This window comes from Pogona vitticeps, chromosome 2, assembly GCF_051106095.1.
Source record: "Pogona vitticeps strain Pit_001003342236 chromosome 2, PviZW2.1, whole genome shotgun sequence".
Taxonomy (NCBI): Eukaryota; Metazoa; Chordata; class Lepidosauria; order Squamata; family Agamidae; genus Pogona; species Pogona vitticeps.
Genome location: NC_135784.1, coordinates 11,763,141 through 11,790,910, shown reverse-complemented (window position 1 = coordinate 11,790,910; position 27,770 = coordinate 11,763,141). Strand labels below are relative to the sequence as shown.

General features: G+C 45.6%; 2 protein-coding genes across 2 annotated transcripts in view; both read left to right on the top strand.

Moving 5' to 3' along the window:
* Positions 1-27,770, top strand: part of LOC140703803 (uncharacterized) — a 276,588-nt gene that overhangs the window by 19,432 nt on the left and 229,386 nt on the right. The gene's annotated exons all lie outside the window — the stretch shown is intronic.
* Positions 1,349-22,538, top strand: LOC110070980 (uncharacterized). Its single transcript, XM_078387734.1, is given in 4 exon segments — positions 1,349-1,748; positions 2,613-2,700; positions 17,411-17,483; positions 18,968-22,538. A coding segment is annotated over 1 exon segment (1,767 nt). The 5' UTR covers positions 1,349-1,748; positions 2,613-2,700; positions 17,411-17,483; positions 18,968-19,082; the 3' UTR covers positions 20,850-22,538.

Below are 27,770 nucleotides of genomic sequence, written 5' to 3'. Positions count from 1 at the left end.
CGTATACATCAGGAGGTCTGGAAAAGGTTGTGGGAGGAAGTATAAATGTTAGAGAAGAGAGATTATGATTCTGTCGGAGGAGGAGAAAGGGGATAAATAAAGTTGGGGATTAAAGAGAAGAGGAAAACAGCCAACCTGATCTTCTGTGAGGGTAGGAGAAATGAAGCATCTTGGGATAAAGGAAACATGAATGGGTCATGTGATCAGCATAATCAGCAACCAAGCAGGACAGAGCTCATTCATTACTCTGAAAAAAAAAACACTCTGCCCCCCACCAGCTTCCCCAGTGATTGACCTGTTGTGAGCTGCTAATAATTTACATTTTATATAAAAGGTCTATTGCAATTTTATTATTTTGATGTCATTCCTTTGATGTCTTAGAAAGAACTGCATGTCCCAAAGCAGTATTAGAAACAATGTGAGCTACTTTGGGAGACAGAATTGGGAGATAGAATTGAAAATAATGGAAAAACAATTTGAGGTGTTTCACATTGTGTGTTTGGATGATCGTAATATATATCATGCAGCGGTAAAACAGAGTGGTGCTAAGCACGAAGTCAGCAGTATAGAGATGCATGAAATATATAAACAGGGAATCCAAAGTATTCTCGAAGGCTTTCACGGGCGGGATCTAATGGTTGTTGTGGGTTTTTCGGGCTTCTTGGCTGTGTTCTGAAGGTGGTTCTTCCTAACGTTTCGCCAGTCTCTGTGGCCGGCATCTTCAGAGGACAGCAAACAGTTTGCAGTCCTCTGAAGATGCCGGCCACAGAGACTGGCAAAACGTTAGGAAGAACCACCTTCAGAACACGGCCAAGAAGCCCGAAAAACCCACAACAACCAGGGAATCCAAAGGTCATCTAGTCCAGCCCCGTTCTTATTGGCAGGAAGAAGCTGCTGCTACAGCATCCCTGACAGGGAGCGTGTGGAGGAAGGGGAGACTTGCATGGAGGAGGTGACTTCACCACCACTGCCTGAGGCTACCCCAAATCTTTCTCCTGGACGATCACCCTAAACCCCTTGGGCAACAGACCCTTTCGGCCATGTTTCCCTAGACCCAGTTTCATAGTTTCATGAAACAGGCTGCAGCAAATACAAATCCACAATTGTGGGGATGCCTAGTCAACTGGAAACCCTGTGCTAAAGATACCAACCCTTTCTTTAATCATGGCAAAGCCAGCTCGTTTCCTTCCTTCCACAAAAGCCTATTGTCGCTTCCTCACAAACGCTCCTTTTGTGACCAGACCAGGTCCCTCATTGCAAGACCAGTTCGAGCCCCCGCCCGGGTCATGCGCCCTGTCACGGTCCAGATCCCCATCGATTTGGGAAGATGAGACCAGAAGGAGAGATGCACAATCTGGGTCAATCTGAGAGCCTGAACTCCCTGCTCTGAACACTGTTGAACTCAGACGCAGGAAAGGCTCTGCCCGTCTGACGGAGAACTTGGGCAGCCCGGAGAAGCTCCCCACTCGGCCATTTTATTTTCCAGCCTTCCTACCCTTCAAACCCCCACCCCCACCTTGTTTCTACCCTTCCCCCCCCACACACACACACCGTTCCTGCAGGAGGGGGAAGGGAATGGAACATAGAGTTACGAAGGCGAAGGAAGAGCTCCTCCCCTTCACATGCTTCCAACGGGAACCGGAAGCGGGGATCGCTGCGCCTGCCTCTTGCCTTCGGCCCAAGAAAGGCGCGTGGAGGAGAGAAGCGGGGCTCTTGGGGGCGCCTCCCGGATCGGGACCTGGACGGAGGTGGGCGCTGGAGGTGGGGATGAGATCGGGGTGTGTATGTGAGGGTGGGTCGTGAGATTTGCATTGGGGGGGTGAGATGGCCAGTTTTGGGGGAGGTGGGGCTGCTTCTCCTGGCTTTGCCGGTTGTGGTTTGCGCAGCTCGACCTTCTTGCAAGGTCTCCTCCGGAGGGAGGGGGAGGGGAACTCAAAGGGGAGAGAGGATCTCTGGGGTCCAGATCCCACTCCCAGAGGCAGGGACACCAACGCCCCTGCAAGGCCCTAGGGCTCCATCGAGTGCGTTTGTGCCTGCATATGTGTGTCCCCCTACACACACCCTGCCTTCCCTTGAATCCTGCGAGGAGCATCCGGTGGATGGAAACAAAGGAACGGGAGAGAAAGTAACTTGCCTTCCATCTCTCTGCCCCCCTCCTCCCCCTAATGACGTAGGAAAACCCCCTCCCTATTTTAAAGGGTCAAAGTCCCAGGTGGGAGGTGGAGGAGCTGGGATGGGCAGGAGAAATGGGGTTTGGGAGGGAGAGGGTCCTGCCTGCACCTTCCCTCAGAGGGGGAACGTCTGCCCTCTTGCTCTTTTGCACATACATACTCTGTTGCTCCCACCTCACTGGGCCGGGGGAGCTTTTATCTTGGAGCCCAGCATGAGATGCTCCTTCCTTTCCTTCCTTCCTTCCTTCCTTCCTTCCTGTGGTTTCTTTGTTGGCTGCCTTTCTGTTCCTCTTGTTCTGCTGCCTGAAGAGGAGAGAGAGATGGGAATGTGACCCTGTTCAACAGCAAGATAACGAAGGCACATCTGGCAAGGAAAGATTTTTGATTTGCTTTATCCATGAAGCCTCCAGGCTGATCTTTTCTAATTTTATTTTCTCCTAGGAAGGGGTGAGACCGAGCTGAGTTGTCTTTGCTGTTTTGGGGACCAAAAGCAAAAAACCAAATCCCAGATCCCTCCAACATTTGCAAGGTAAGCGAGATTTCAAGAGGTGGCTTAAGTAGCCTTGACACACAACACTCTCTCCTCTCAGTTTCCCCAGCCCAGCAGGGATTTGAATCCAGATCTCCTGGTTTCCAGTCTGGTACTCCATCCACGACACCATACTTCTTCTTTGAACATGTGCAGAGTGGTGGTGTTTTCTGGTGTGGTTTTCTTTGCATCTTATTTAATTTTGTTTTTTTAAATATCCCAGTTCTGCTTATCCCATCCCCATGCTCACCAAGGGCAGGTCCTATTGATAAAAGGCAAACTTTGGTCATCCTGATTTGGGGTGTGTGGGATTTCTCCTTCAAGCCTGCCTTCTTGTTCCCACTTTCAGGAATTTATGTCAGACTGATGGCACGATAATTCTTTGGGTCTCCCCGTTTTTGAAGATGGGAAAAACTTTGCCCTCTTCCCAGGACCTTGTGTTCTTGGCAGAGTCTAAGAGCCGACAAATATCAGGATAGATGAAATCTCCCATTACTACTGCATCTTTCCCTTTTGAATGTGAGGCCATCTGCTCCAGGAAGGCTTAGGACTACCTGTGCATGGACCAATCCGGGGAGTGACAATTGCATCCAGGCAGGGACGCAGCTGTGCAATTCGTCTAAGAGGGAAGTGAGTGGATCAGACCACGGGCGCCATCTGGTTCAACACTGAAGGCGTTGGGCCCAGAAGGACAGCCAGCGAGTGTTGAGAACCACGCTAATCACAGACATCAGGGGCACCCAGTTGGGTGCTCAACCTGAGGGAGGAAGAGCAGGTGAAATGCAGTGTGGGAAATGCAGCACAGAATAGGTAGAGAAGTAGTACAGGATTACCTGGCTACCTTGGATGCATTTAAGTTTCCTGGGCCAGACGAATTCCATCCAAGGATATTAAAAGAACTGGCAGAAGTAATATCAGCACCATTGGCAATAATCTTTGAGAATTCTTGGAGAACGGGAAGTCCCCACAGATGGGAAGAGGGCAAAGTTTTTCCCATCTTCAAAAACGGGGAGACCCAAAGAATTATCGTGCCATCAGTCTGACATAAATTCCTGAAAGATTCTAGAGAACATCATTAAGCAGACAGTTTGTAATTACTCAGAAAGCAATGCTGTCGTTACTAGAAGTCAACAGGGGTTTCTCAAAAAGAAGTCATGCCAGACTAATTTGATCTCTTTTTTGGATAGAGTTACAAGCCAGGTGGATGAAGGGAACATTGTACATAGCGTATTTTGATTACAGTAAGGCCTTCAACAAGGTTCCTCACGATATTCTTGCAAAGACGCTAGTAGAATGTGGGACCAGCAATGCTACTGTTAGGTGGATTTGTAATTGGTTGGCTCACCGAACCCAAAGGGTGATCACCAATGGCTCCCTTTCATTCTGGAAACAGGTAAGTGGGTTGCCCCAGGGTTCTGTTCTGTTCGTTTGTTTAGTCGTTTAGTCGTGTCCGACTCGTCGTGACCCCATGGACCAGAGCATGCCAGGCCCTCCTATCTTCCACTGCCTCCCGGAGTTGTGTTACATTCATGTTGGTTGCTTCAGTGACACTGTCCACCCATCTCATCCTCGGTTGTCCCCTTCTCCTCTTGCCGTCACACTTTCCCAACATCAAGGTTTTTTCCAAGGACTCTTCTTCTCATGAGATGGCCAAAGTACTGGAGCCTCAGCTTCAGGATCTGTCCTTCCAGTGAGCACTCAGGGTTGATTTCCTTTAGAATTGATAGGTTTGTTCTCCTTGCAGTCCAGGGGATTCTCAAGAGCCTCCTCCAGCATCACAATTCAAAGGCATCAATTCTTCGGCGGTCTGCTTTCTTTATGGTCCAGCTCTCACTTCCATACATCACAACAGGAAAAACCATAGCTTTGACTATTCAGACTTTTGTTGGCAAGGTAATGTGTCTGCTTTTTAAAATGCTGTCAAGATTTGTCATCGCTTTCCTCCCAAGAAGCAGGCGTTTTTTAATTTCGTGGCTGCTGTCACCATCTGCAGTGATCATGGAACCCGGGAAAATAAAATCTGTCACTGCCTCCATGTCTTCCCCTTCTATTTCCCAGGAGGTGATGGGACCAGTGGCCATGATCTTACTTTTTTTGATGTTGAGTTTCAGACCGTTTTTTGCACTCTCCTCTTTCACCCTCATTGCAAGATTCTTTAATTCCTCCTCACTTTCTGCCGTCAGAGTGGTATCATCTCCATATCGGAGGTTGTTGATAATTCTTCCGGCAATCTTAATTCCACCTTGGGATTCCTCCAGTCCAGCCTTCCACATGATGTATTCTGCATATAGGTTAAATAAGCTGGGGGACAATATACAGCCTTGTCGTATTCCTTTCCCAATTTTGAACCAATCAGTTGTTCCATAGCCAGTTCTAAGTGTTGCTTCCTGTCTCACATATAGGTTTCTCATGAGATAGATAAGGTGGTCAGGCACTCCCATTTCTTTAAGAACTTACCATAGTTTGCTGTGGCCACACAGTCAAAGGCTTTTGCATAGTCAATGAAGCAGAAGTAGATATTTTTCTGGAACTCTCTGGCTTTCTCCATAATCCAGCGCAAGTTAGCAATTTGGTCTCGAGTTCCTCTGTCTCTTCGTAATCCAGCTTGTACTTCTGGGAGTTCTCGGTCCACATACTGCTAAAGCCTACCTTGGAGGATTTTGAGCATAACCTTGCTAGCGTGTGAAATAAGTGCAATTGTACGGTAGTTGGCACATTCTTTGGCACTGCCTTTCTTTGGGATTGGGATGTAGACTGATCTTTTCCAATCCTCTGGCCACTGTTGAGTTTTCCAAACTTGCTGGCATATTGAATGTAGCACCTTAACGACATCATCTTTCAAGATTTTAAATAGTTCGACTGGAATGCCATCACCTCCACTGGCCTTGTTGTTAGCCAGGCTTTCTAAGGCCCACTTGACTTCACTCTCCAGGATGTCTGGCTCAGGGTCAGCAACTACATTGTCTGGGTTGTCAGGGATATCCAAATCTTTCTGATATAATTCCTCTGTGTATTCTTGCCACCTCTTCTTGACGTCTTCTGCTTCTGTTAGGTCCCTTCCATTTTTGTCCTTTATCATGTCCATCTTTGCGCAAAATGTTCCTCTAATATCTCCAATTTTCCTGAACAGATCTCTGGTTTTTCCTTTTCTGTTCTTTCCTCTATTTCTTTGCATTGTTCATTTAAGAAGGCCCTCTTGTCTCTCCTTGCTATTCTTTGGAAGTCTGCATTCAATTTTCTGTAACTTTCCCTATCTCCCTTGCATTTTGTTTCCCTTCTCCTCTCTGCTGTTTCTAAGGCTTCATTGGACAGCCACTTTGCTTTCTTGCCCTTCCTTTTCTTTCTCATATCATCAGCCTCTCCCAGGTTGACGTAGCATAGCGATGTCTACATTGGCTCAGGCATGTCGTAAGAATAGCTGATGGTCGGAATCCAAAAGATCTCCTGTATGGAGAATTAGTGCAGGGAAATCACCCCAGAGGGAGACCACAGCTGCGATACAAGGAGATCTGCAAGTAGGATCTGAAGGCCTTAGGAATGGACCTCAACAGATGGGAAACCTTGACATCTGAGCGTTCAGTCTAGAGGCAGGCGGTGCATCAGGCCTCTCCCATGTTGAAGAGACCCTTGTCCAGCAGGCTGAGGCAAAGAGGCAGTCCTGAAACCAGCTAAATCAGGGAGCTGGACACAGGACAGATTGTATTTGTCTTCAGTGTGGAAGGGATTGCCACTCTCGAATCGGCCTTCTCAGCCGTACTAGATGCTGTTCCAAGTCCTCCATTCAGAGCATGTTACCATAGTTTCTCAAGACTGAAGGATGCCTACACCATGTGGAAAACAAACTATTTGGTCCTTGATAGATATTTGGGGTGTGCCCACCTCCCCTTGATGATTTTCCTGTAGGATGCCCCACACTGTCTAGAAGAAAGTGTATGTTTAGATTACCAAGCAGGGCCGAGATGCAGAGCCTTCCGTATCTGGCACTCTGCTGGGTTTTATGTTTTGACTATTTTGGAGTGCTCCAACACTAGAGGCATTTAAGAAAAACTTAGATTATCACCTGGTAGATATGCTTCGACTGTATTCCTGCATTGAGCAGGGGGTTGGAATTGATGGCCTTGTAGGCCCCTTCCAACTTCACTTCCAACAGACTCCATACCCTCTGGAGAGATTTTACTTTCTTTTTTACTTTCCCTTTCAACTTCTTTCTAACTAGATTCCTTGTCTGAGGGAAGTCAAGGGGTTTTGTGTCAGATTAGCTTGACACTCTCTTCCCAACAGGCATGGCAAAAGAGATGGCAGCATGGTCACTATTCCCTAGCAACTCAGTGACATTCCCGTCCCTAACCAGGTCCTGAGTACAATGGTATCTCGCTAGACGATGACCTCGTAAAACGACGAATCCGCATGACGATGAGGTTTTCCGATTGCTATAGCGATTTGCAAAACAGTGGTTCCAATGGGCGATTTTCGCTGGACAATGTTTGGGTCGGTGCCTCACAAACCGTTTCTTGCAAGACGACAATTTTTACACTGATCAACGCTTTGCAAAACGGGTGTTTTCGGGACCGATGCTTCGCAGGACAGCCATTTTAACAGCTGATCGGCACCTTGCAAAATGGCTGCCCTATGGGCGATCTTTGCAAGATGACGACTATTTTCCCCATTGGAATGCATTAAACGGGTTTCAATGCATTCCAGTGGGGAAATGGTTTTCGCAAGACAATTATTTCGCTAAATAGCGATTTCTATGGAACAGATTATCATCGTCCTGCGGGGCACCACTGTACCGTACAATAATAGATCCAGGGTCAACTCTCCTGTGGTGGCTTCCATGAGAAATTGCTCCAAGGCACAGTCATTTAGCATGTCAAGAAGCATGCATTGACTCAGTCAATGTGAACATAATTAGAGTTTCAATAGGTACAATTCTGTCTCTTTTTTTGACACCTCCCTGATTTCTCTCGGTATTTCAAGGTCCCCCTCAAGTTTTTGATCTGGAAGATGATAGCTCCCCACACACACACACACAGACACACTATCACATTGCTCCTTGGGCCTTGCAGTTTAACCTACAGTGATTCTATGACGGAGGCCGACTTGCTGTCCATCTCCATTATGCTGGATTCTACCCCTTCTTTGACCTAGATGGCCACCCCACCTCCAACATGCCCCTCCCTATCCCTCCTGTAGAGTTTATAGTCTGGGATTGCGGCATCCCTCTGATTCTCCAAATCCCACCAGGTTTCCATTATGGCCGCTATATCAATCTTATATCTACTCTCCAAATGTTCCAGCTCTCCCATCTTTGCTCAGATGATTTGGGCATTTGCCTAAAAGCACCTGCGTATGGGTTCCCCCAAGAAGAGCTGCTTGTTTGATTCTCCTTCCATTAGACCAACAATCCCATCCCATTACGCTCCCAGTCCTAATTACTACACTGCCATTACTTTGTTGTTTTCTACTCTCTCCACCTTCATTCCATAGGGATGAGGAGTTCGAAAATGAATGCCGTTCGGCTGCTCTCGGCTTTCCTCCAGGATTCTGTTTAAAAGCTGTTCTGCCACCTTTTTAATGTTATGTGCCAGCAGTTCAGTTCTGTGTTTATCCAAGCGAAGCCCATCCCTCTTGTACAACCCCGGGAATGAAGGGCCCTCCTGTCTTCCACTGCCTCCCAGAGTTTGGTCAAATTTATGTTGGTTGCTTCAGTGACACTGTCCATCCATCTCATCCTCTGTCGTCCCGTTCTCCCTCTTGCCTTCGCACTTTCCCAGCATCAGGGTCTTTTCCAGGTAATCTTCTCTTCTAATGAGAGGGCCAATGTATTGGAGCCTTAACTTCAGGATCTGTCCTTCCAGTGAGCACTTAAGGTTGATTTCCATCAGAACGGATAGGTTTGATTTCCTTGTAGTCCAGGGGACTCTCAAGAGTCTCCTCCAGCACCACAATTCAGAAGCATCAATTCTTCGGCGGTCAGCCTTCTTTATGGTCTAGCTCTGTCTTCCATACATCGCAAATGGAAAAACCATAGCTTTAACTATGCAAACCTTTGTCCACAAGGTGATGTCTCTGCTTTTTAAGATGCTGTTGAGGTTTTTCATCACATTCCTTCCAAGAAGCAGGCGTCTTTTAATTTCATGGCTGCTGTCACCATCTGCAGTGATCATGGAGCCCAAGAAAGTAAAACCTGTCACTGCCTCCATGTCTTCTCCTTCTAATTACCAGGAGGTGATGGGTCAAGTGGCCATGATCTTAGTTTTTTTGAAGTTGAGCTTCAGACCACTTTTTGCACCCTCCTTATTTCATATCCCATTTTAACTGCTGCTTCCTGTCCCACATATAGATTTCTCAGGAGGTAGATAAGGTGGTCAGACACTCCCATTTCTTTAAGAACTTGCCATAGTTTGCTGTTGTCCACACAATGAAAGGTTTTTGCATAGTCAATGAAGCAGATGTTTTTCTGGAACTCTCTGGCTTTCTCCATAATCCATCCCATGTTAGCAATTAGGTCTCTAATTCCTCTGCCCCTTCGGAATCCAGCTTGTATTATTATTATTATTATTATTATTATTATTATTATTATTATTATTATTATTATTATTATTAGCATTAGCATTAGCATTAGCATTAGCATTAGCATTAGCATTAGCATTAGCATTAGCATTATTATTAGCATTATTATTATTATTATTGGCATTATTATTATTATTGGCATTATTATTATCATCATCATCATCATCATTATCATTATCATTATTATCACTATCACTATCACTATCACTATTACCATGATTTATTTATTTATTTATTTATTTATTTATTTATTTATTTATTTATTTAATTCATACCCCGTCTATCTGGCCCACCGGACCACTCTAGGTGGCTTCCAAATCAAATAATAAAACATAGACAAATACATAATAATCAAACAAGAACAGCAGTAAAAATAAAAAGGAAAAGTAAGATAAATCAAGAATTGGCTGGAGGGAAGGCCTGAATAAACAGCCATGTTTTTAATTGGCTTTTAAAGGTGCCCAGTGTGGGGGCCGCGCGAATAACTGTAGGGAGGTTGTTCCAGAGGTGGGGAGCCTCACTTGGCATCAGACTCCTCAGCCTCACCTCCTGACTTGCGCGGGTGATCCGGGTAGACCTTGGTGGGAGGAGACGTTCTGCCAAATATCAAGGTCCTAAACCGTTTAGGGCCTTATAAGTCAGCATTAAAACTTTGAAGTTGACACAGAAACGGATGGGCAGCCAATGCAATGCGGCCAGCGTTGGAGAGATGTGTTGATATTTTCTCACTCCTGTAAGGAGCCTGGCCGCCGCATTCTGCACCACCTGAAGTTTCCGTGTCAGCCTCAAAGGCAGCCCCACGTAGAGCGTGTTACAGTGATCTAATCTTAAGATTACAAACACATGCACTAAGGTAGTGAGCGCCCCCATGTCGAGAAAGGGTCGCAGCCGGGCAATCCGCCAAAGATGGAAAAATGCGGTATGGACTACCAATGCCACCTGAGTTTCCATGGTGAGCGTTGGATCCAAATATATGCCCAGGCTGTGGACCCCACTCTTCGCAGCCAAGGTGGCCCCCCAAAGTGACAGAGCCACCCAAGCCACCTACCACGGAGGCACCCACCCTGAGAACGTCCGTCTTATCCGGGTAGAGCCTCAGCCCATTCTCCTGCATCCATTGCAGTATGGCCCCCAGGCAGCGCTGAAGGGAAAGGACAGCATCACCTGCAGTTGGTGAAAAGGAGATATAGAGCTGGGTGTCATCAGCATATTGATGACACAAAGCCCTACATCTCCTAATGACCCCGCCCAGCGGCCTCATATAGATGTTATACAGCGTTGGGGAGATAATCGACCCCTGTGGAACCCCACAATTGAGACTCCACGGGGCCAAGACGCTCTCCCCAAGCTGAACTCTCTGGGGACGGTCCCCCAAGAAGGAACGGAGCCAGGCAATTGCCGAGCCACCAATTCCCAACTCGGAGAGTCTCCCCAGGAGGATACCATGGTCGACGGTATCAAAGGCCACCGAGATATCGAGGAGGACCAGCAGGGATATTTTGCCCCTGTCAGCCTCCCTCAACAGGTCATCGTACAGGGCGACCAATGCTGTCTCAGTACTGTGGCATGGCCTGAAGCCCGACTGAAATGGATCCAGGGCATGTTTCATCCAGGAGCGATTGAAGCTGATCGGCCACCACCCTCTCGACCACTTTGCTCATGAAAGAAACATTGGCGACGGGCCTATAATTGCCAATTTCGTCTGTTGCCAAACTAGGTTTCTTTCTTATGGGCCTAATGAGTGTCTCCTTCAGGGCGGATGGAAATCTACCCTCAAGGAAAGACTCATTTATTATTACTGTGGCCCATTCTGTTGTTATCGGCCTGGCTGCTTTGATTAGCCAGGCCAGGCAAGAGTCCAAGGAGGAGGTGGTGGCTCGGCAGCGGTCAAGCACCCTGGAGACAGAATCAGGTGTTACAGGCTGAAAAGAATCAAAAGTCACCGGGCAAGACGGAGCGCTGGACATCTCTGCTCGACTCACTGTTTTTAAAAACGGAGAGAGCTCCCGGTGGATGGCCTCCACTTTAGATTTTAAAAAGGCTGCAAACTGGTCAGTGGAAAAGCTAGGGGGAGGCCTATCACCTGAACCAGTTCCGTAACTCCGCCTGTTGGTTGGATGCTTCGCTTATCCGGTTAGCGAAGAATGATCTACATGCAGCCTTTACCTTAGTCAGGTAAAGGTTAGTTGCGACCCTGACAGCTATCCAATTGTAATCCGTCGGGTTCTTCCTCCACCTACGCTTTAGCCTTCTCCTATGTCGCTTCATCGCTCGGAGCTCCTGGTTAAACCAGGGCGCAGGCCGAGCTCTGAGCCGGAGAGGGCGTTTAGGTGCGATCGTGTCTATAGCCCTAGTGGCAGCGATGGACCAGCTGTCAACCAGAGCCTCGACAGGAGCACCAGTCAGGTCAGACGGAACACCTCTCATGGCCTCCTGGAATCCAACATGATCCAGTAGCCTTCGAGGTCGGACCATAGAAATAGGTCCTTGCTCCCTGCGAGGGGGGAGTGCCACTGAGAGGTTGCATTTTATTAGGTGGTGATCTGACCATGACAAGGGGACTGACACGAGGTCAGTCACCACCAGACCACACATTGGTGGAAAAAACCAGGTCTAACGTATGGCCACCCACCTGGGTGGAGCCGATGACATGTTGGGACATGTTCAAGGAAGCCATGGTTTCCAAGAACTCAAGAGCTGGCCCTGTGGTCTCTGCCCCCGCATGCACGTTGAAATCACCCAAGACCAAAAGCCTCAGGGATCCCAACAATGCCGCAGAGACAAAGTTGGCCAGCTCCGGTAGGGAAGTGGCTGCGTCACGGGGAGCACTGTAATCCAGCAAAATCCCAATACCATCCCTAGCCCCTATCGACACGTGGAGTGCCTCTAGACCTGGCTTTACCACCGAGGAGTGCCTAGTAACCTCCCCTCCCCACTAATCCACATCTCGGTTATGCATGCGAGGTCTGCATCCTCCTCCAGGATAAGGTCGTGAATCATCTGGGGTTTGTTGGCTACAGACCTGGCATTCAACAGTACCAGATTTAGAGTGGAGGGCTGGCTGAACTCGCTACCTCGATATTGGGGGTTGGTCACAGTCTCAGAACAATGAACAGCTTTCAAACATCTGTCCATCATTCTACTGACACGAGTAGGGACTGTGCCAACGCCATATCTCCCTCTACCTGTGTTCACAGGGATGTTAAAAGACCCCCTGCTGGGTGAACAGGCCTTCCACTCCATATCCAAGAGAAAGAAAAAGAAAAATAGAAACCAATTAAGCTAAATTAATGAACCAAACAAACTTAGATACAAAGCAGGTACATAAATCAAATACAGTGGTGCCTCGCTTAACGAGCACACCGTTTAACGACGAATCCGCATAGCGACCCATTTTTTTGGGTTGCTAATGCGATCGCATACCGATGTTTTGAATAGCAAAACATAGCATTGCGATGATCGGTAAGCGTTTTGCTTACCGATCTTCGCATTGCGATGTCGGGGGAACAGCTGATCGGCGGTTCCAAAATGGCAGTCGGAACACCCAAAATGGCCACTGCAAGTGTTTTCGCACCCTGCCTCGCTTACTGAGGGTCTGAAAATGGTGGTGCTATGGAGAAACTTCGCTCAACAGTGAGTTTAGGAGCCATAGGAACACATTAAACTAAGTTTAATGCGTTTCTATGGCGTTTTCCGTTCCGTTTAGCGATGTTTCCCCATAGCGATGGTTAATCCGGAACGGATTAACCTCGCTATGCAGGGCACCACTGTATATGCAATAAAACAGGAAAATTACAAAAAAATAAAAATCCCAAAATTATGAACCCCCTGTGTAACATTAAAATAAATTATTGAGAAATCACATACTAAAGTCCCACATACAATCCTGATCCTCCCTCCTCCTCCACGCAAACTTGTCCATTCAACAATGTCTGTTTCAATGTTATTTTGAATATTGGTGTTAAAGATGATGTTGAAGGAGGATTAAGAGTATTACTCGTGGAGGTGAGCCAAGTTGTTTCAGTCACTGGCCCTTCCCGCCCCTTGTGCGGGGGCAGAGCGTCTTTGCAGATGGTCCAATAAAGGGAGAGTGAGCGAAGCAGTCTTAGAAAAAGTCCCGTCCCCTGGAGATCCAACACAGCGACCAGCCAGCCAGGGAGCGGGAGAAACAACTCACTCTCACTCACCGACACTCAATATTCCCCCCCACAGCCTTCCACACTTAAAAGCCTTCACTCCCCCTAAGTCAGGTGGCTGATGTTGGGAGGGGTGAGGCAATCAGGAGTAGCAGGGCCTAGTCCTGCAAAAATGGAGGGAGATAGAACCAAACTCCGGATGGTAGTTGGCAACAGCCCAGCCACAGTTCTTACTGTCTCTCACCCAGTGAGATTGTGGTAGGCAGAAGATCTTCCGCTCTCCCAAAGGAGTACTTCTGGGAGTTCTCAGTCCACGTACTGCTGAAGCCTACCTTGTAGGATTTTGAGCATAACCTTGCTAGCATGTGAAATGAGTGCAATTGTACAGTAGTTGGAGCATTCTTTGGCACTCCCCTTCTTTGGGATTGGGATGTAGACTGATCTTTTCCTATCCTCTGGCCACTGTTGAGTTTTCCATAAAAAGGTAAAGGTTCCCCTTGACATTTAGTCCAGTTGTGTTCAACTCTAGGGCATGGTGCTCCTCCCTGTCTCCAAACTGTAGAGCCAGCATTTGTCCATAGACAGTTATCGTGGTCACACATGGCCAGTGCAACTACCGTATTTGCCATTGTATAAGGCGACTGGGCGTATAAGACCACCCCCAACATTCCCACTCAGAATCTAGAGTTTGTTATATACTTGCTGTATAAGACTACCCCCTCTTCTGCATGCGTGATTCTGCTTTGGCTGCATCATGGGGAGAGTCCCTTTTGCCCCTTTTGGTTCCTTTTCGGAGAGTGCCAGGGTTTGCTGGAAGAAGGAACAGCAGAGAGGCGGCAGCCATTTTGTAGAGGCGGCAGTCATTTTGAGAGTCAGCAGCCATGTGGTCGCATCTCAAAATGGCTGCCGCCTCTCTGCTGTTCCGACAGTCAGCTGTTCCCAGGCTAGGAGCGGGGCTCTACTCGGTCTTACTACCAGTTAAGTGACTTCGCTGGGAGAGAGGGAGAGTTTGCTGGACATGTACAAGATGACCTCCCCACTTGGAGGCATGTTTTTCAGGGCCAAAAAGTTATCTTGTACGCCAGCAAATACGGTAGACATGGAACACCCTTACCTTCCCACCAAGGTAATACTTATTTATCTACTCGCATTTACATGCTTTCGAACTGTTAGGTTGGCAGGACCTGGGACAAGCGATGGGAACTCACTCCGTAGCCTGGATTTGATCTTACGACTGCTCATCTTCTGTTTTTCCTTTTATCTCTTGACTCCATACTTTAGCATTCCAATCCCCTATAATGACAAGAACATGTTTCTTTGGTGTCAGTTTTAGAAGGTGTTGTAACTGGTCAGTTTCAGCCTTTTCAGCATAGGTAGTTCGTGCATAAACTTGGGTGACTGTGATGTTGAAAGGTCACCCTTGGATTTGTATTGAAATCAATCTATCATTTTTGAAATTGTATCCCACTAGAGCTTTTATTATTTGTTTATTTATTTATTTGATTTATACCCCGCCTATCTGGTCCAGAAGGACCACTCTAGGCAGCTAACAACCATCAAAGTAATACAAGACAATGTAAATAAACAATTCTAAGAGATAAAAACACTACGTTAAATCACGTGATACATAAGTCAGACAAAAGAAAGAAAAGAGGTGTATGATGGAAAGGCCTGCCGAAACAACCATGTCTTTAATTGCTTCTTGAAGATACCCAGCGAGGGAGACCCACGAATCACAGGAGGTAAGTTGTTCCAGAGGCGAGGAGCCACCGCTGAGAAGGCCCGATTTCTTGTCTTTTCCTTCCGGGCCTCCCTCGGCGTTAGGCTCCTCAGCCTCACCTCCTGGCTCGCGCGAGTGACATGGGTAGATCTTGGTGGGAGTAGGCGTTCCGCCAAGTATCGAGGCCCTAAACGGTTTAGGGCTTTATACGTGAGCATCAACACTTTTCCCTCTCTTTTGATGAATATGAGGGATACTCCATTTCTTCTACGGGATTCTTGCCCACAATAGTAGATATGATAATAATCCGAATTGAATTCACCCATTTTCGTCCATTTTAGTTCACTGACACCCAGGATGTCAATGTTTATTCTTGCCATCTCCTGTTTCACCACATCCAGCTTACCAAGGTTCATAGATCTTACATTCCAGATTACTATGCAGTACTTTCTTTGCAGCATAGGACTTTCCTTTCACTTCCAGTCATGTCTACAGCTGAGCATCCTTTTGGCTTTGGCCCAATCACTTCATTAGCTCTGGAGCTACTTGTACTTGTCCTCTAGTCTTCCTCAGTAGCATGTTGGACATCTTCCGACCTGAGAGGTTCATCTTCCAGCGTCATCTCTTTTAGCTTTTTGTTTCTCTTCATGGGGTTTTCTTGGCAAAGATACTGGAGTGGCTAGCCATTTCCTGCTCCAGGTGGATCGTGCTTAGTCAGAACTCTCCACTATGACCTGTCCATCTTGGGTGTCCCTACATGGCATAGCCCATAGCTTCTCTGAATTACTCAAGCCCCTTCGGCATGACAAATCAGAAATCCATGAAGGGCATGGCCACTACATCAATCTTATATCTACTCTCCAAATGTTCCAGCTTTCCCATATTTGCTTAGACCCTTTGGGCACTTGCATAAAAGCACCTGCGTATGGGGTCCCCCAAGAGGGGCTGCTTGTTTGCTTCTCCTTCCATTGGATCCACAATCCCATCCCATCACATTCGAAGTCCTAATTCCTACACTGTCACCACTTTGTAGTTCTGTACCCTCTCCACCCTCATTCCACAGGGATGAAGAGTCCGATTGGACACCGCTTGGTTCCTGTTGGCTTTTTCCCCAGATTCAGTTTATAATCTGCTCTGCCACCTTTTTAATGTTATGCGCTAGCAGTTCAGTTCCGTGTTCATTCAAGTGAAGACTGTCTCGCTTGTACAAGCCCGTCTTGTCCCAAAACATTAACAAGTGCCAAATGAATCTAAACCCCTCCCCTTGACACCACCGTCCCGTCCACGTGTTGAGATCTCTGAGCTCCTCCTGCCGTACCGGGACCTGCCCATAGAACAGGTAGCACTTCTGAGAACACTCCCTTTGAGGTCCTGGCATTGAGCTTCCTCCCTAACAACCAAAATTTGGCTTCCAGGACCACTCGGCTACATTTCCTCATGTCTTTGGTTTCCTTTTTACTGGAGGTTTGTAGCACTGCCACCATAGCTATGGCAATCCGCTTTACGTATTTTTCGCATGACAATATGTGAAGGAGCTCAAGGGAGTGCGTTGTCCTCTGCTAAGAATGAAGATATTGAGGAAGGAAGATGTGTGGAAGGAGTGTTAATTGAGTTAGATCAGACAGAAGTGGTGAATGAGAGGGCGGAGGAGGTGTGTTTTGTAGAAGAAGGAGGGGAGGAGTTAGATTTGATTATGTGGGAAGAGATAAAGGAGAGAGAAAGCGTGCGGAATTTTAGAATATGCACAGACATAAACCCGGAAAGACCTAAACATAGAGCGGTGCAGACTGAACCCATGCTCATCCAAGGTCTGTCAACCACTGCGACACCAGGATTCCCTAATAAGATCACAGGAGGAGGATTGCTACCAGACCCTGTACCCGCCGGGATTAGAGGTAGAGTGATAGAGCCTATAGAATGGAAAGTCTCGGTCTTCCCTCTGAATTATCCTGGAGGTGGGAGGCAGGTGATTTGCCCTGGGCCGGAGTTTCAGAAGAAGCCTTTGGAGGGCGATTGGGCCCGTCATCCATGCTGCGGCACGGTGTGTGCCGTGAGGAGCGCTCCCTTACGTCAGATGACAGACCGGGAGAAGTTTGGGCCGGCTCCCTATTAGGGAATTTAGTGACAGAACCAGTTGTTCACCCGAAGAAGTATAACTTGTTACCGGAACACTTGTTACAGGATCCGTTTGATCCTTGTGAGTTGGGGACTGTTTGTAATAAAACCATTGTTAATGAAGACAAGAATGAGCCTCCGTGTCTTTTTCCCGCCTTCACTACAGGCGTCCCCCCCGCCAGAGAAGGACTTTCTTACACAATAACATCTTGGAGGACGCATTGATTTCATAAACTAAGGTAATTCTGTAATATGTGGCATTTAGAACTGCTGAACTCACTGTGTCTTCTTTCCCTGCACTTGGTTGCTGCATCAGATTCATCCACTTTTACTCTTCCTTTCTAATACTGTCCTCCCCCGACCCGCTTGGTATTCATTTTTGGTAATCAAACCTTTATTTCAAATATTTGTATCCTCTTTAATCAACTTTGAGAAATTCCCTTCTAATTTTCTAGAAACTTAAATAGAATCAATGGGAATAATAAAAGAATGAGGATTTTAAAAAAGAATTAAAAAACTGATCTTCGGTACATTCATTTTAGATGAAAAAATTCTACCGAAGTGTGATAGCTGATCTTCCTATAATCATTTGATTTATTTTTAATTTATAATTTTGACTTCTCAAAAATTTGCTTTTTATAATCTTTTAATTTTTATTAACATTTATTCCTACTTATTCTCATATATATAGTAATAGTATTTTTCCTCCTTATTCTAGTTAAAGATCATCTCCGGTTTATTCCAGTTCATTTTGTCCTTATCTGATTATAATTAATGCTGATAATGCTGTTCTCTCCTTAAGATGCATGTAGAACAGTGTTTGCCAATCTTTTTTTGAGTCATGACCCCCTTGTATTATTGCTAAGTGATCTGTAATTCCCCCTCCCACATGTTCATTTAAAAGGCATTTAATGGGAGAATGAAATCACATAAAAATAGAGTTTTCAGAATAGAGTTCTACCCTAATGTATAAAGGTCTGCAAATCTACCTCTATCAAATATTTATTTATTTATTTATAAAATTTATACTTCACCCATCTAGGCTGAAGTCTACTCTGGGTGGCTAACAATAATAGATAAAATTAAAACATAATAAAATAAAAAATAACAGTAATAACATAGTTCAAGATGGGGAAAATAATTGGGCGATGACAGAAGGGAAAGCCTGCCTAAAGAGCCAGGTCTTAAGTTTGCTCTTAAAAATACCCAGCGAGGGAGCCAGAACAGATCTCTGGGGGTAGATTGTTCCAGAGTCAAGGGGCCTCTGCTGAGGAGGCCCGTTTTCTTGTTCTTTCTGTCTGGGCCTCCCTGAGCGTTAGGCCCCTCAGCTGCATTTCCTAGCTAGAACGAGGGATTCGAGAAGATCTAGGTGGGAGGAGGTGTTCCGCTAGACATAGAGGTCCTAAACTGTTTAGGGCTTTCATTAACACTTGAAAATCAATGCGGAAACGAACAGCAAGACAGCCAGAATAAGGGAAATATGCTGATGTTTTCTCACCCAAGTGAGAAGTATGGCCGCTGCATTTTGCACCATTTGAAGCTTCTGCATCAATCTCAAAGGCAGCCCCATGTAGAGTGCAATGCAGTAGTATAATCTCGAGATTACAAGCACATGGACTCTCTTTCCTTCCTCCTCTGGGAATCAGATGGAACCCGAATGGGTCTTTCCCTACCCCTGCAGATTTCTGATATGGTTCCTTCACTTCTTTTTCTAATCTACCAGATATTGAAGAGAAGAAGAGGAATTTCCCAGAAGTACCCGGGGCATCCTGGGCAGAAACCCAAATTCAAGCAAGAAAACAGAATTGAAAAATCAAGTCGGTAGGAATGGATGTCAAATGAAAGAACCCATGGAAGAGAGAAACCACATAAAAACATGTTACCTCAGTAGACATCAAATAACTCATGTAGGAGAGGAACTGTATCCAAGTATGGAATGTGGAAAGAGCTTCAGTCAGAGTGGTCACCTTAGGTCACATCAAAGAATTCACATTTTGGAGAAACCACATGAATGCCTGGAATGTGGTAAGAGCTTTAGTAGGAGGGGTGTCCTTAGGTTACATCAAAGAACTCACACTGGGGAGAAGCCATATAAATGCATAGAATGTGGAAAGAGCTTCAGTCAGAATAATCATCTTAAATTACATCAAAGAACTCACACTGGAGAGAAACCACATAAATGCATGGAATGTGGGAAAAGCTTTATTTCAAGTGGTGAACTTAGATCACATGAAAGAATTCACACTGGGGAGAAACCATATAAATGCATGGAATGTGGAAAAAGCTTCAGTAAGAGTAGTCACCTCAGATCACATGAAAGAACTCACACTGGGGAGAAACCACATAAATGCATGGAATGTGGAAAGAGCTTTAGTAGAAGTGGTGTACTTAGGTTACATCAAAGGACTCACACTGGGGAGAAGCCATATAAATGCATGGAATGTGGAAAGAGCTTTATTTCAAGTGGTGAACTTAGGTTACATCAAAGAACTCACACTGGGGAGAAACCATATAAATGCATGGAATGTGGAAAAAGCTTCAGTAAGAGTAGTAACCTCAGGTCACATGAAAGAACTCACACTGGAGAGAAACCACATAAATGCATGGAATGTGGAAAAAGCTTCAGTAACAGTAGTAACCTCAGGTTACATGAAAGAATTCACACTGGAGAGAAACCACATAAATGCATGGAATGTGGAAAAAACTTTAGTCTGAGTTCTACCCTCCGGTTTCATCAAAGAATTCACACTGGAGAGAAACCACATAAATGCATAGAATGTGGAAAAAGCTTCAATAACAGTAGTAACCTCAGGTTACATCAAAGGACTCACACTGGGGAGAAGCCATATAAATGCATGGAATGTGGAAAGAGCTTTAGTCGGATTGGTAACCTTAGGTCACATCAAAGGACTCACATGGGGGAGTAACTGCATAAATGCATGGAATGTGGAAAGAGCTTTAGTCACAGTGGTAATCTTATGTCACATGAAAGAACTCACACTGGGGAGAAACCACATAAATATATGGAATGTGGAAAAAGCTTCAGTAAGGGCAGTAATCTCTGGTTACACCGAATAACTCATACTGGGGTGAAGCCATATAAATGCATAGCATGTGGAAAAGGCTTCAGTCTGAGTTCTGCCCTCAGGTTACATGAAAGAATTCACACTGGGGAGAAACCACATAAATGCATGGAATGTGGAAAGAGCTTCAGTCTGAGTTCTACCCTCAGGTTACATGAAAGAATTCACAATGGAGAGAAACCACATAAATGTGTGGAATGTGGAAAAAGCTTCACTCAGAGTAGTAATCTTAGGTTACATCAAAGAATTCACACTGGGGAGAAACCACACAAATGCATGGAATGTGGAAAGAGCTTTATTTCAAGTGGTGAACTTAGGTCACATGAAAGAATTCACACTGGAGAGAAACCACATAAATGCATGGAATGTGGAAAGAGCTTCACTAAGAATGGTCATCTTAAGATACATCAAATAACTCACACTGGAGAGAAATCACTTAAATGCGTGGAATGTGGAAAAAGCTTCAGTGAGAATAGTAAACAGGTTACATCAAAGAATTCACACTGGAGAGTAACCACATAAATGCATGAAATGTGCAAATGGCTTCAGTGAGAGCAATAACCTTAAAGGTAAAGGTAAAGGTTCCCTTGACAATTGTATCCTGTTGTGTCCGACTACATCACTGTTTCCAAGCTGTAGAGCCAGTGTTTTTCTGTAGACACTTTGTTTCTACAGACAAAGCTTTAGTCAAGTGTGGTAACCTTAGATCAGTGGTCAGGGAGCAGGGGTAAATTGCCCTAAGTTGGGTAAAAATGAAAATCCTGGGGGTAATGAGGCAGCATGACTGTCTTCATTACCCCCAGGTATTTTATTTCTGGTGATGCTGTGTGCAGGCGGGGATTCTATTGCAGGGAGAACAAGCCCCAGTGAGGAACTGCACGGGTCACCTGCCTCCCCTCCTCGCCTCCAAAGTGGGGGGAGGACAGTTCACCAGGCCAGCTGGACTCTTTCCCCGACGGAGCCTTGGCCGGGGCTCTCCTTCCTGCCCACACCCACCCGTCTGGTGCGCTGGCGAGGAGGCCCCCTCCCTACCATGCCTCACCTGAGCTCATGGCCAGTGGACCTGCCAGACCTGTGGCACCCGCCTCCCCTTTCCAAGGATGTGGTTTCCCAGCAGTGTGGCAGCTCCAGACTGGCTGCCTGGGCGGCAGCCACAAGTCCTGGACGAGCGTGGTGGGGGGTCTCAGCTGTGGACAGCGAGAGCGGAGGGGCAGTGCTGGGAGGGGGCAGGGTTTCACTCTTTCCTGGCCCCGCTCCGCTGTTGGCACCTTCCTCCCTCCCTTAATGTATGATTTCCACCCTTTCAAATCAAGGTGGTAATGTCGGGGTATACAGATTTGGGGGGGTAAAAGGTAAAGAATTTCCCTGACCCCTGCCTTAGATCACATCAAAGGTCACATCACTGGGGAGAAACCATAGAAATGTGTGGAATGTAAAAAGTTTCAGTAGGAGCAGTTATATTTGTTCATATCAAATAAATCATGTCTGCATCAAATGTGGGAAGCTTTTATTAAACAAATAGCCTTGTTCAGTAAATAGGTGTGGAACCTTGTGTTATGAGAATACGGATATATTGTACAATGAAAGATTTTACAAAAGGAGTGTAAAAGGAGAAAAAGATTTGTGGAAATTTTGTTCGGACTTTGGGTTTTTCAAGCTCTGGTCTCTTCGGGCCCTGCACTGGGTCAGAGGTGACCAAATCCTTTGATCCTCAGCATCTGAGCTTCTCAGAAGCTGGGAAACCCAAGCTTTGGGAAAGATTGTTTTTGCTGACTGATGCAGAACAAAGGGATATCAATAATGGGAGAAATCTCACACAAACTAACATCATGATTGGTGGTTGTGATGATCGCCCCATGTCACTCATGCCATTCATAGTCATGAGCTAATTTGCATGAGCCTATGAGGGCTGGAGACGCAGAGTCAGCAGCTATATGAAGGTTTGGCAGGAGAAGGAGGAGTCAGATCAAGATAGAGATTGGGATGAGATTCAGATAGAGATAAGGGACTGGTTACTCTAAGAGAGAGGGAGCAGATACAGAGATAGAAAGCTGGTTAAGAAAATAGGTAGAGAAAGTGGTAATGATATTGTAAGAGAAAACTATGTACTGAGAGAACTGTTAATGATTTGCTTGTGTACGATGTTTATCTGAACTGTTATTAAATCTGCTTTGTTTTAATAAATAATTTCTGTTTGCATTCACAAGAGAAGCGTTCTCACAAACGTCATATGTATTGTGAATTTAGGTAATCCACTGGTGGCAGTGAGAGGAAAATGCAATGTGAGCCTTTGTGAGGGCAAAACACGCAGGTGCCACAAGGTTGAATGCCACAATGGTGCTGACCAGTACTTCTGTGATTTGAAATAGGATTTCATGTCTAGCTTGTTTCATGGCATTTTCAGCTACTACCGATTTTTTTGGTTTGTGTTTTTTCAAAAGTTTACCCATGTAGTCCGTGACCCCTTTGATGTATGGCAAGAATACTTTATTTGTGGGTGGCTGTTTTTCTTCAATGTTGTTTTCTCGGTTTGATGGCTCTTGAGATTTCTTAGAATGGGCATTTGCCTGTAGAGCCCACTTCAGATGGTTTAGTTCGGTGCTGAGAATTTGAACTTCACAGTTCCGATTTCCATCGATTACCAGTGTTTTGATGCCTCTTTTTTGTTGTGGGATCAGTGTTGTGCTGTTTGGGGTTTCTGTATAAATACTAATCTGTGTGGGTGGGTTTCCTGTAGACCTTGTGTCCCAATAGAAGGTCAAAACACAGAAGTACTTGACAACGGCAGCAATCATTATGTTAGACTACACAGAGAAGCCACTAAAATCCACAAACACCCGCAGAGCTTCGAAAAAAGAAGAAAGTTTAAAACTCAATAAAGCATGGCTCCAAGCACTGAAAACTACATCTTCTAAAGGTCAACATGGTCTACCAACCACAAGGACCGGTGATCACTGCAAACAAAGGACTAGCTAATGTCACCCATGAATCCCAGTGACAGATCATCTCTGTCTAAGAGACCCACTAAAAAAGATCTTGATCACCATAATCACCCAGTCTCCTGAAAAGGACAAAAAGCTGATGCCATAGCTACAAATACAGTGGTGCCTCGCATAGCGAGGTTAATCCGTTCCGGATTAACCTTGGCTATGCTGAAGCATCGTTAAACGGTACAGAAAAGCCCATTAGAACGCATTAAACATGGTTTAATGCGTTCCAAATGGGCCAAATACTCACCGTTTAACGAAGCTTCGTAATGGCCGGCAGCCATTTTCGCGCCCTTGCCTCGCTTAACGAGGGCGCGAAAACGCTGCGGGCGGCCATTTTAGGCCATTTCCTGGCTTCCGGCGGCCATTTTGGCCGCCGAACAGCTGATCGGCGGGGGTCGTTTTGCGAAGATCGGTAAGCGAAACGCTTACCGGTTTTCGCAAAGCGAATTTTTCCCTATGGGAACAACGTTGTGCGATCGCATTAGCGATCCGAAAAAACGGATCGCTATGCGATTTAATCGTTATACGGTGCGCTCGTTAAGCGAGGCACCACTGTACTCAGGTATGCACCACAACACAGATGGAGTTCTTACTCCTGTCCTCTGAAGATGCCAGCACAGAGACTGGCAAAATATTAGGAAGAAAAACTTTCTGAACACAGCCAAACAGCCCGAAAAACCTAAAACAACTATCAGATCCCAGTCGTAAAAGCCATCAAGACTATATAAGGGTTTTTGCTTTTTATCATTGAATTCTTAGGAACTTTGAAGTGTTCTGAAGATGTATTCTCTGTCTTTCTTGATTTTGAACTCCAGTGTTTTAATGTATTTTTGATTCAAACATGTCTTAAATTTTGCCTATAACCTAAAATTTAAATTCCTTCATCATTTTACAAGGTGCAGGGATGTATTTAAAGTAAGCCTGCAGTTCTTGCATAATTGTATGACTTTTGGAATTAAAAATCTATAGCTACAGTTTTTTCTTCTCACATGTAAGAGTGCCTTTCATATTTTTTTGGATTTAGTATATTTAAGTATGGAATCTAGAAATGATCTAAATGAATGAACTTGTACAGAATTAAGAAATTTTGGAATTGCCTGGAATCATTGCAACAGTGAAAAGACTTCCTATGAGAGACCCAGATGAGCTTCAAACACCTTGTCACTGGCTGTCTGTGTGAGGGAGAACGTCGGGCTGTACCCATCCCGATGACAGGTGTGCTGTCCTTTCCTGAGAAGAGGAGGAAGAAGCCCATGGAGTGACAGAGACAGAAGATATCACCCATCAGAGAAGTAACACCTCCATGGGGACAACGGGATTTTCTCCAATCTCATCAGCTTTAAGGGTCTCCTACCCTTGTGCATGGCAGAAGAGGAAGCTGAACATGTTCCATATGTGTTGTCTCCAATGCATTTTTGGCATCACCTGGCAGGACAAAGTTCCAAATAGAGAAGTCCTAGAATGAGCTGGATGTTTTAGCATGTATACATTACTGAAACAGTGCCGTCTACTTTGGCTAGGGCATGTTATGAGAATGACTGACAGTCGGATTCCAAAAGATCCCCTGTATGGAGAATTAGTGCAGGGAAATCACCCCAGGGGGAGACCACAGCTACGATAGAAAGATATCTGGAAGCGGGATCTGAAGGCCTTAGGAATGGATCTCAACAGATGAGAACTCAGCCTGGAGACAGGCAGTGCAGCATGGCCTCTTTTCACTCTTGAATTGGACTTCCTGACACTCTTTCCCTAAATGTCCAGCTGGATAAATGGATTGGCAAAGCAACTACCATGTTCTCTAGACTCACAAAGAGAGTATGACTTGATAAGAAGCTGGCGGCATATACCATGTTATATTAGCATGCATACATTACTGAAACAGTGACTTCTACTTTGGCTTGGGCATCTTGTGAGAATGCTTGATGGTTGGATTCCAAAAGATCTCCTGTATGGAGAATTAGTGCATGGAAATTGCCCCAGAGGGAGCCGACAGCTACGATACAAGGTTATCTCCAAGCAGGATCTGGAGGCCTAAGGAATGGACCTCAACAGATGGGAAACTTTGACATCTGAGCATTCAGCCTGGAAGCAGGCGGTGCATCATGGCCTCTCCCAATTTGAAGAGACCCTTGTCCAGAAGCCGAGGCAAAGAGGCAGTCCCAAAACCAGCAAAATTAGGGAGCTGGACAGGGGACAGATTGTATTTGTCCTTAGTGTGGAAGGGATTTTCACTCTTGAATTGGCCTTCTAAGCCACACTAGACATTCTTCCAAGACCTCTATGCACAGCACGCTACCAGAGTGTTTCAAGAATTGAAGGATGCCTACCATCAGCTCTAATAAAGAGATTTATTTATCAGCAAATAAAGAGATTGGATCACACAGAAAAGGAAGGAAGACCACCTACAGTGGTTCCTCAACTTACAAGCTTAATTGGTTCTGGAAGATGGTTGTAATTTGAAAAAATCATGTCAAAGCACCATTTCCCATTGGAATGCATTGAATACAATTAATCATTCCGGCTGAAGAAAAAAATCACCAAAAAAAATCATCACTGCAAGACCAATTGGAAATGTGATTAATCCCTTCTGGCCGAAGGTGGGGGGGAGAGAAAACCCATCGAAAATGCAAAGAAAACAAAGGGAGCAAGTCGGAAAGGCAAAAATAAGGGAGGATGTCGGAAATGCAAAGAGAACAAAGATGGATCCATTGGAAATGGGGGGGAACAAAAAAAACCCAAATGCCCCAAGACCCGTCAGAAATGTGTGTTGGGGGTAATCAACAAACAAACTGCCCAAGACCCATTGGAAATAGGAAAAAGCATTCCAAAAAGTAAACAAATCCCCCAAGACCCATCAAAAATGTGAGGGGGTAACAAACAAACAAACAAACTGCCCAAGACCCATCAGAAATGGGGAAAAACACTCCAAAAAATCAACCAGACCCCACAAGACCCATCGGAAATGGGGGAAACCAAAAAACAAACAATCCCCCGAAGACCCATCACAGCCCAGAAACATAACCCCCCAGCCCAAACCCACCCTGCAAAACCCACCCTTGGGGTGAAAGAGCTACAAAAAAGCAGCCTCGTCACCACCTACAGTTAGCAATTTGAATTTCCCGCCTTTTTCCACTGCCTTTTTCTGTTCATAAGTCGACGCTCTGGTCGCAAGTAGAAGCAAAATTTTGTGGATGGAGCTCATTATAACTCGAAATGGTCGTAAGTAGGGACATTTGTAAGTCAAGGCACCACTGTATTGACATCAGCAAGAGTCTCTATCAGAGAAAAGTGGAGGAATTTGCCCAAGCGCTTGAGGAAACTCTTCCAGGCCCAGCTGTTGCTAATGCACCCGAACGATGGGAACATTTCAAGAATGTTGTTTATAACCCCACCCTGTCTACATTTGGCACGAAGACCAAAAAGATGGCAGACTGGTTTGAAGCCCGTTCGTAGGAGTTCATGGCAGACATTGAGGAAAAGAGGAGAGCTCTAGTAGCACACAAAGCCTGTCCTAGTGAGTACAACTTGCAGATTGTTCGAGTTGCTTGTAGCAAAGTCCAACGATCCCTTTGACATCGGAAGCGGAGTGAAACGGCTGTGTCCTCGCGCCGACTCTGTTTGGGATCTTTTTTGCTGTCATGCTGAAACACACTTTTGGAGCTGCAACAGAAGATGTCTGGACTAGATCAGATGGAAAGCTCATTAATCTTTCTAAATTCAGGGCAAATACCAAAGTCCAGCTGAAATGCATGCAGTTCTTCCTCTTCACCAATGATGTAGCTCTTGTTGCCCATTCTGCTGAAGAGTTCCAACAATTTATGAATCATTTTAGCAAGGCTTGACAAGACTTTGGATTAACAATCAGCCTAAAGAAAACTCAAGTCATGAGCCAGTGCATGGACTCACCTCCCTCTATTACCATCTCTACACAAGAATTTGAGGTTGTTCATGATTTCGTGTACCTTGGCTCAACAATCTCTGACACTCTCTCCCTAAATGTCGAGCTGGATAAATGGATTAGCAAAGCAGCTACTATGTTCTCTAAGCTTACAAAGAGAATATGGCTTAATAAGAAGCTGACGGCATATACCATGTTATATTAGCATGTATACATTACTGAAACAGTGACTTCTACTTTGGCTTGGGCATCTTGTAAGAATGGCTGATGGTTGGATTCCAAAAGATCTCCTGTATGGGTAATTAGTGCAGGGAAATTGCCCCAGAGGGAGTCCACAGCTGCGATACAAATCTGGAGGCCTAAGGAATGGACCTCAACAGATGGGAAACTTTGACATCTGAGTGTTCAGCCTGGAAGCTGGTGCTGCATCATGGCCTCTCCTAATTTGAAGAGACACTTGTTCAGTAGGCCAAAGCGAAGAGGCATTCCCGAAACCAGCAGAATCAGGGAGCTGGAGATGGGACAGATTGTATTTGTCTTCAGTGTGGATGGGAT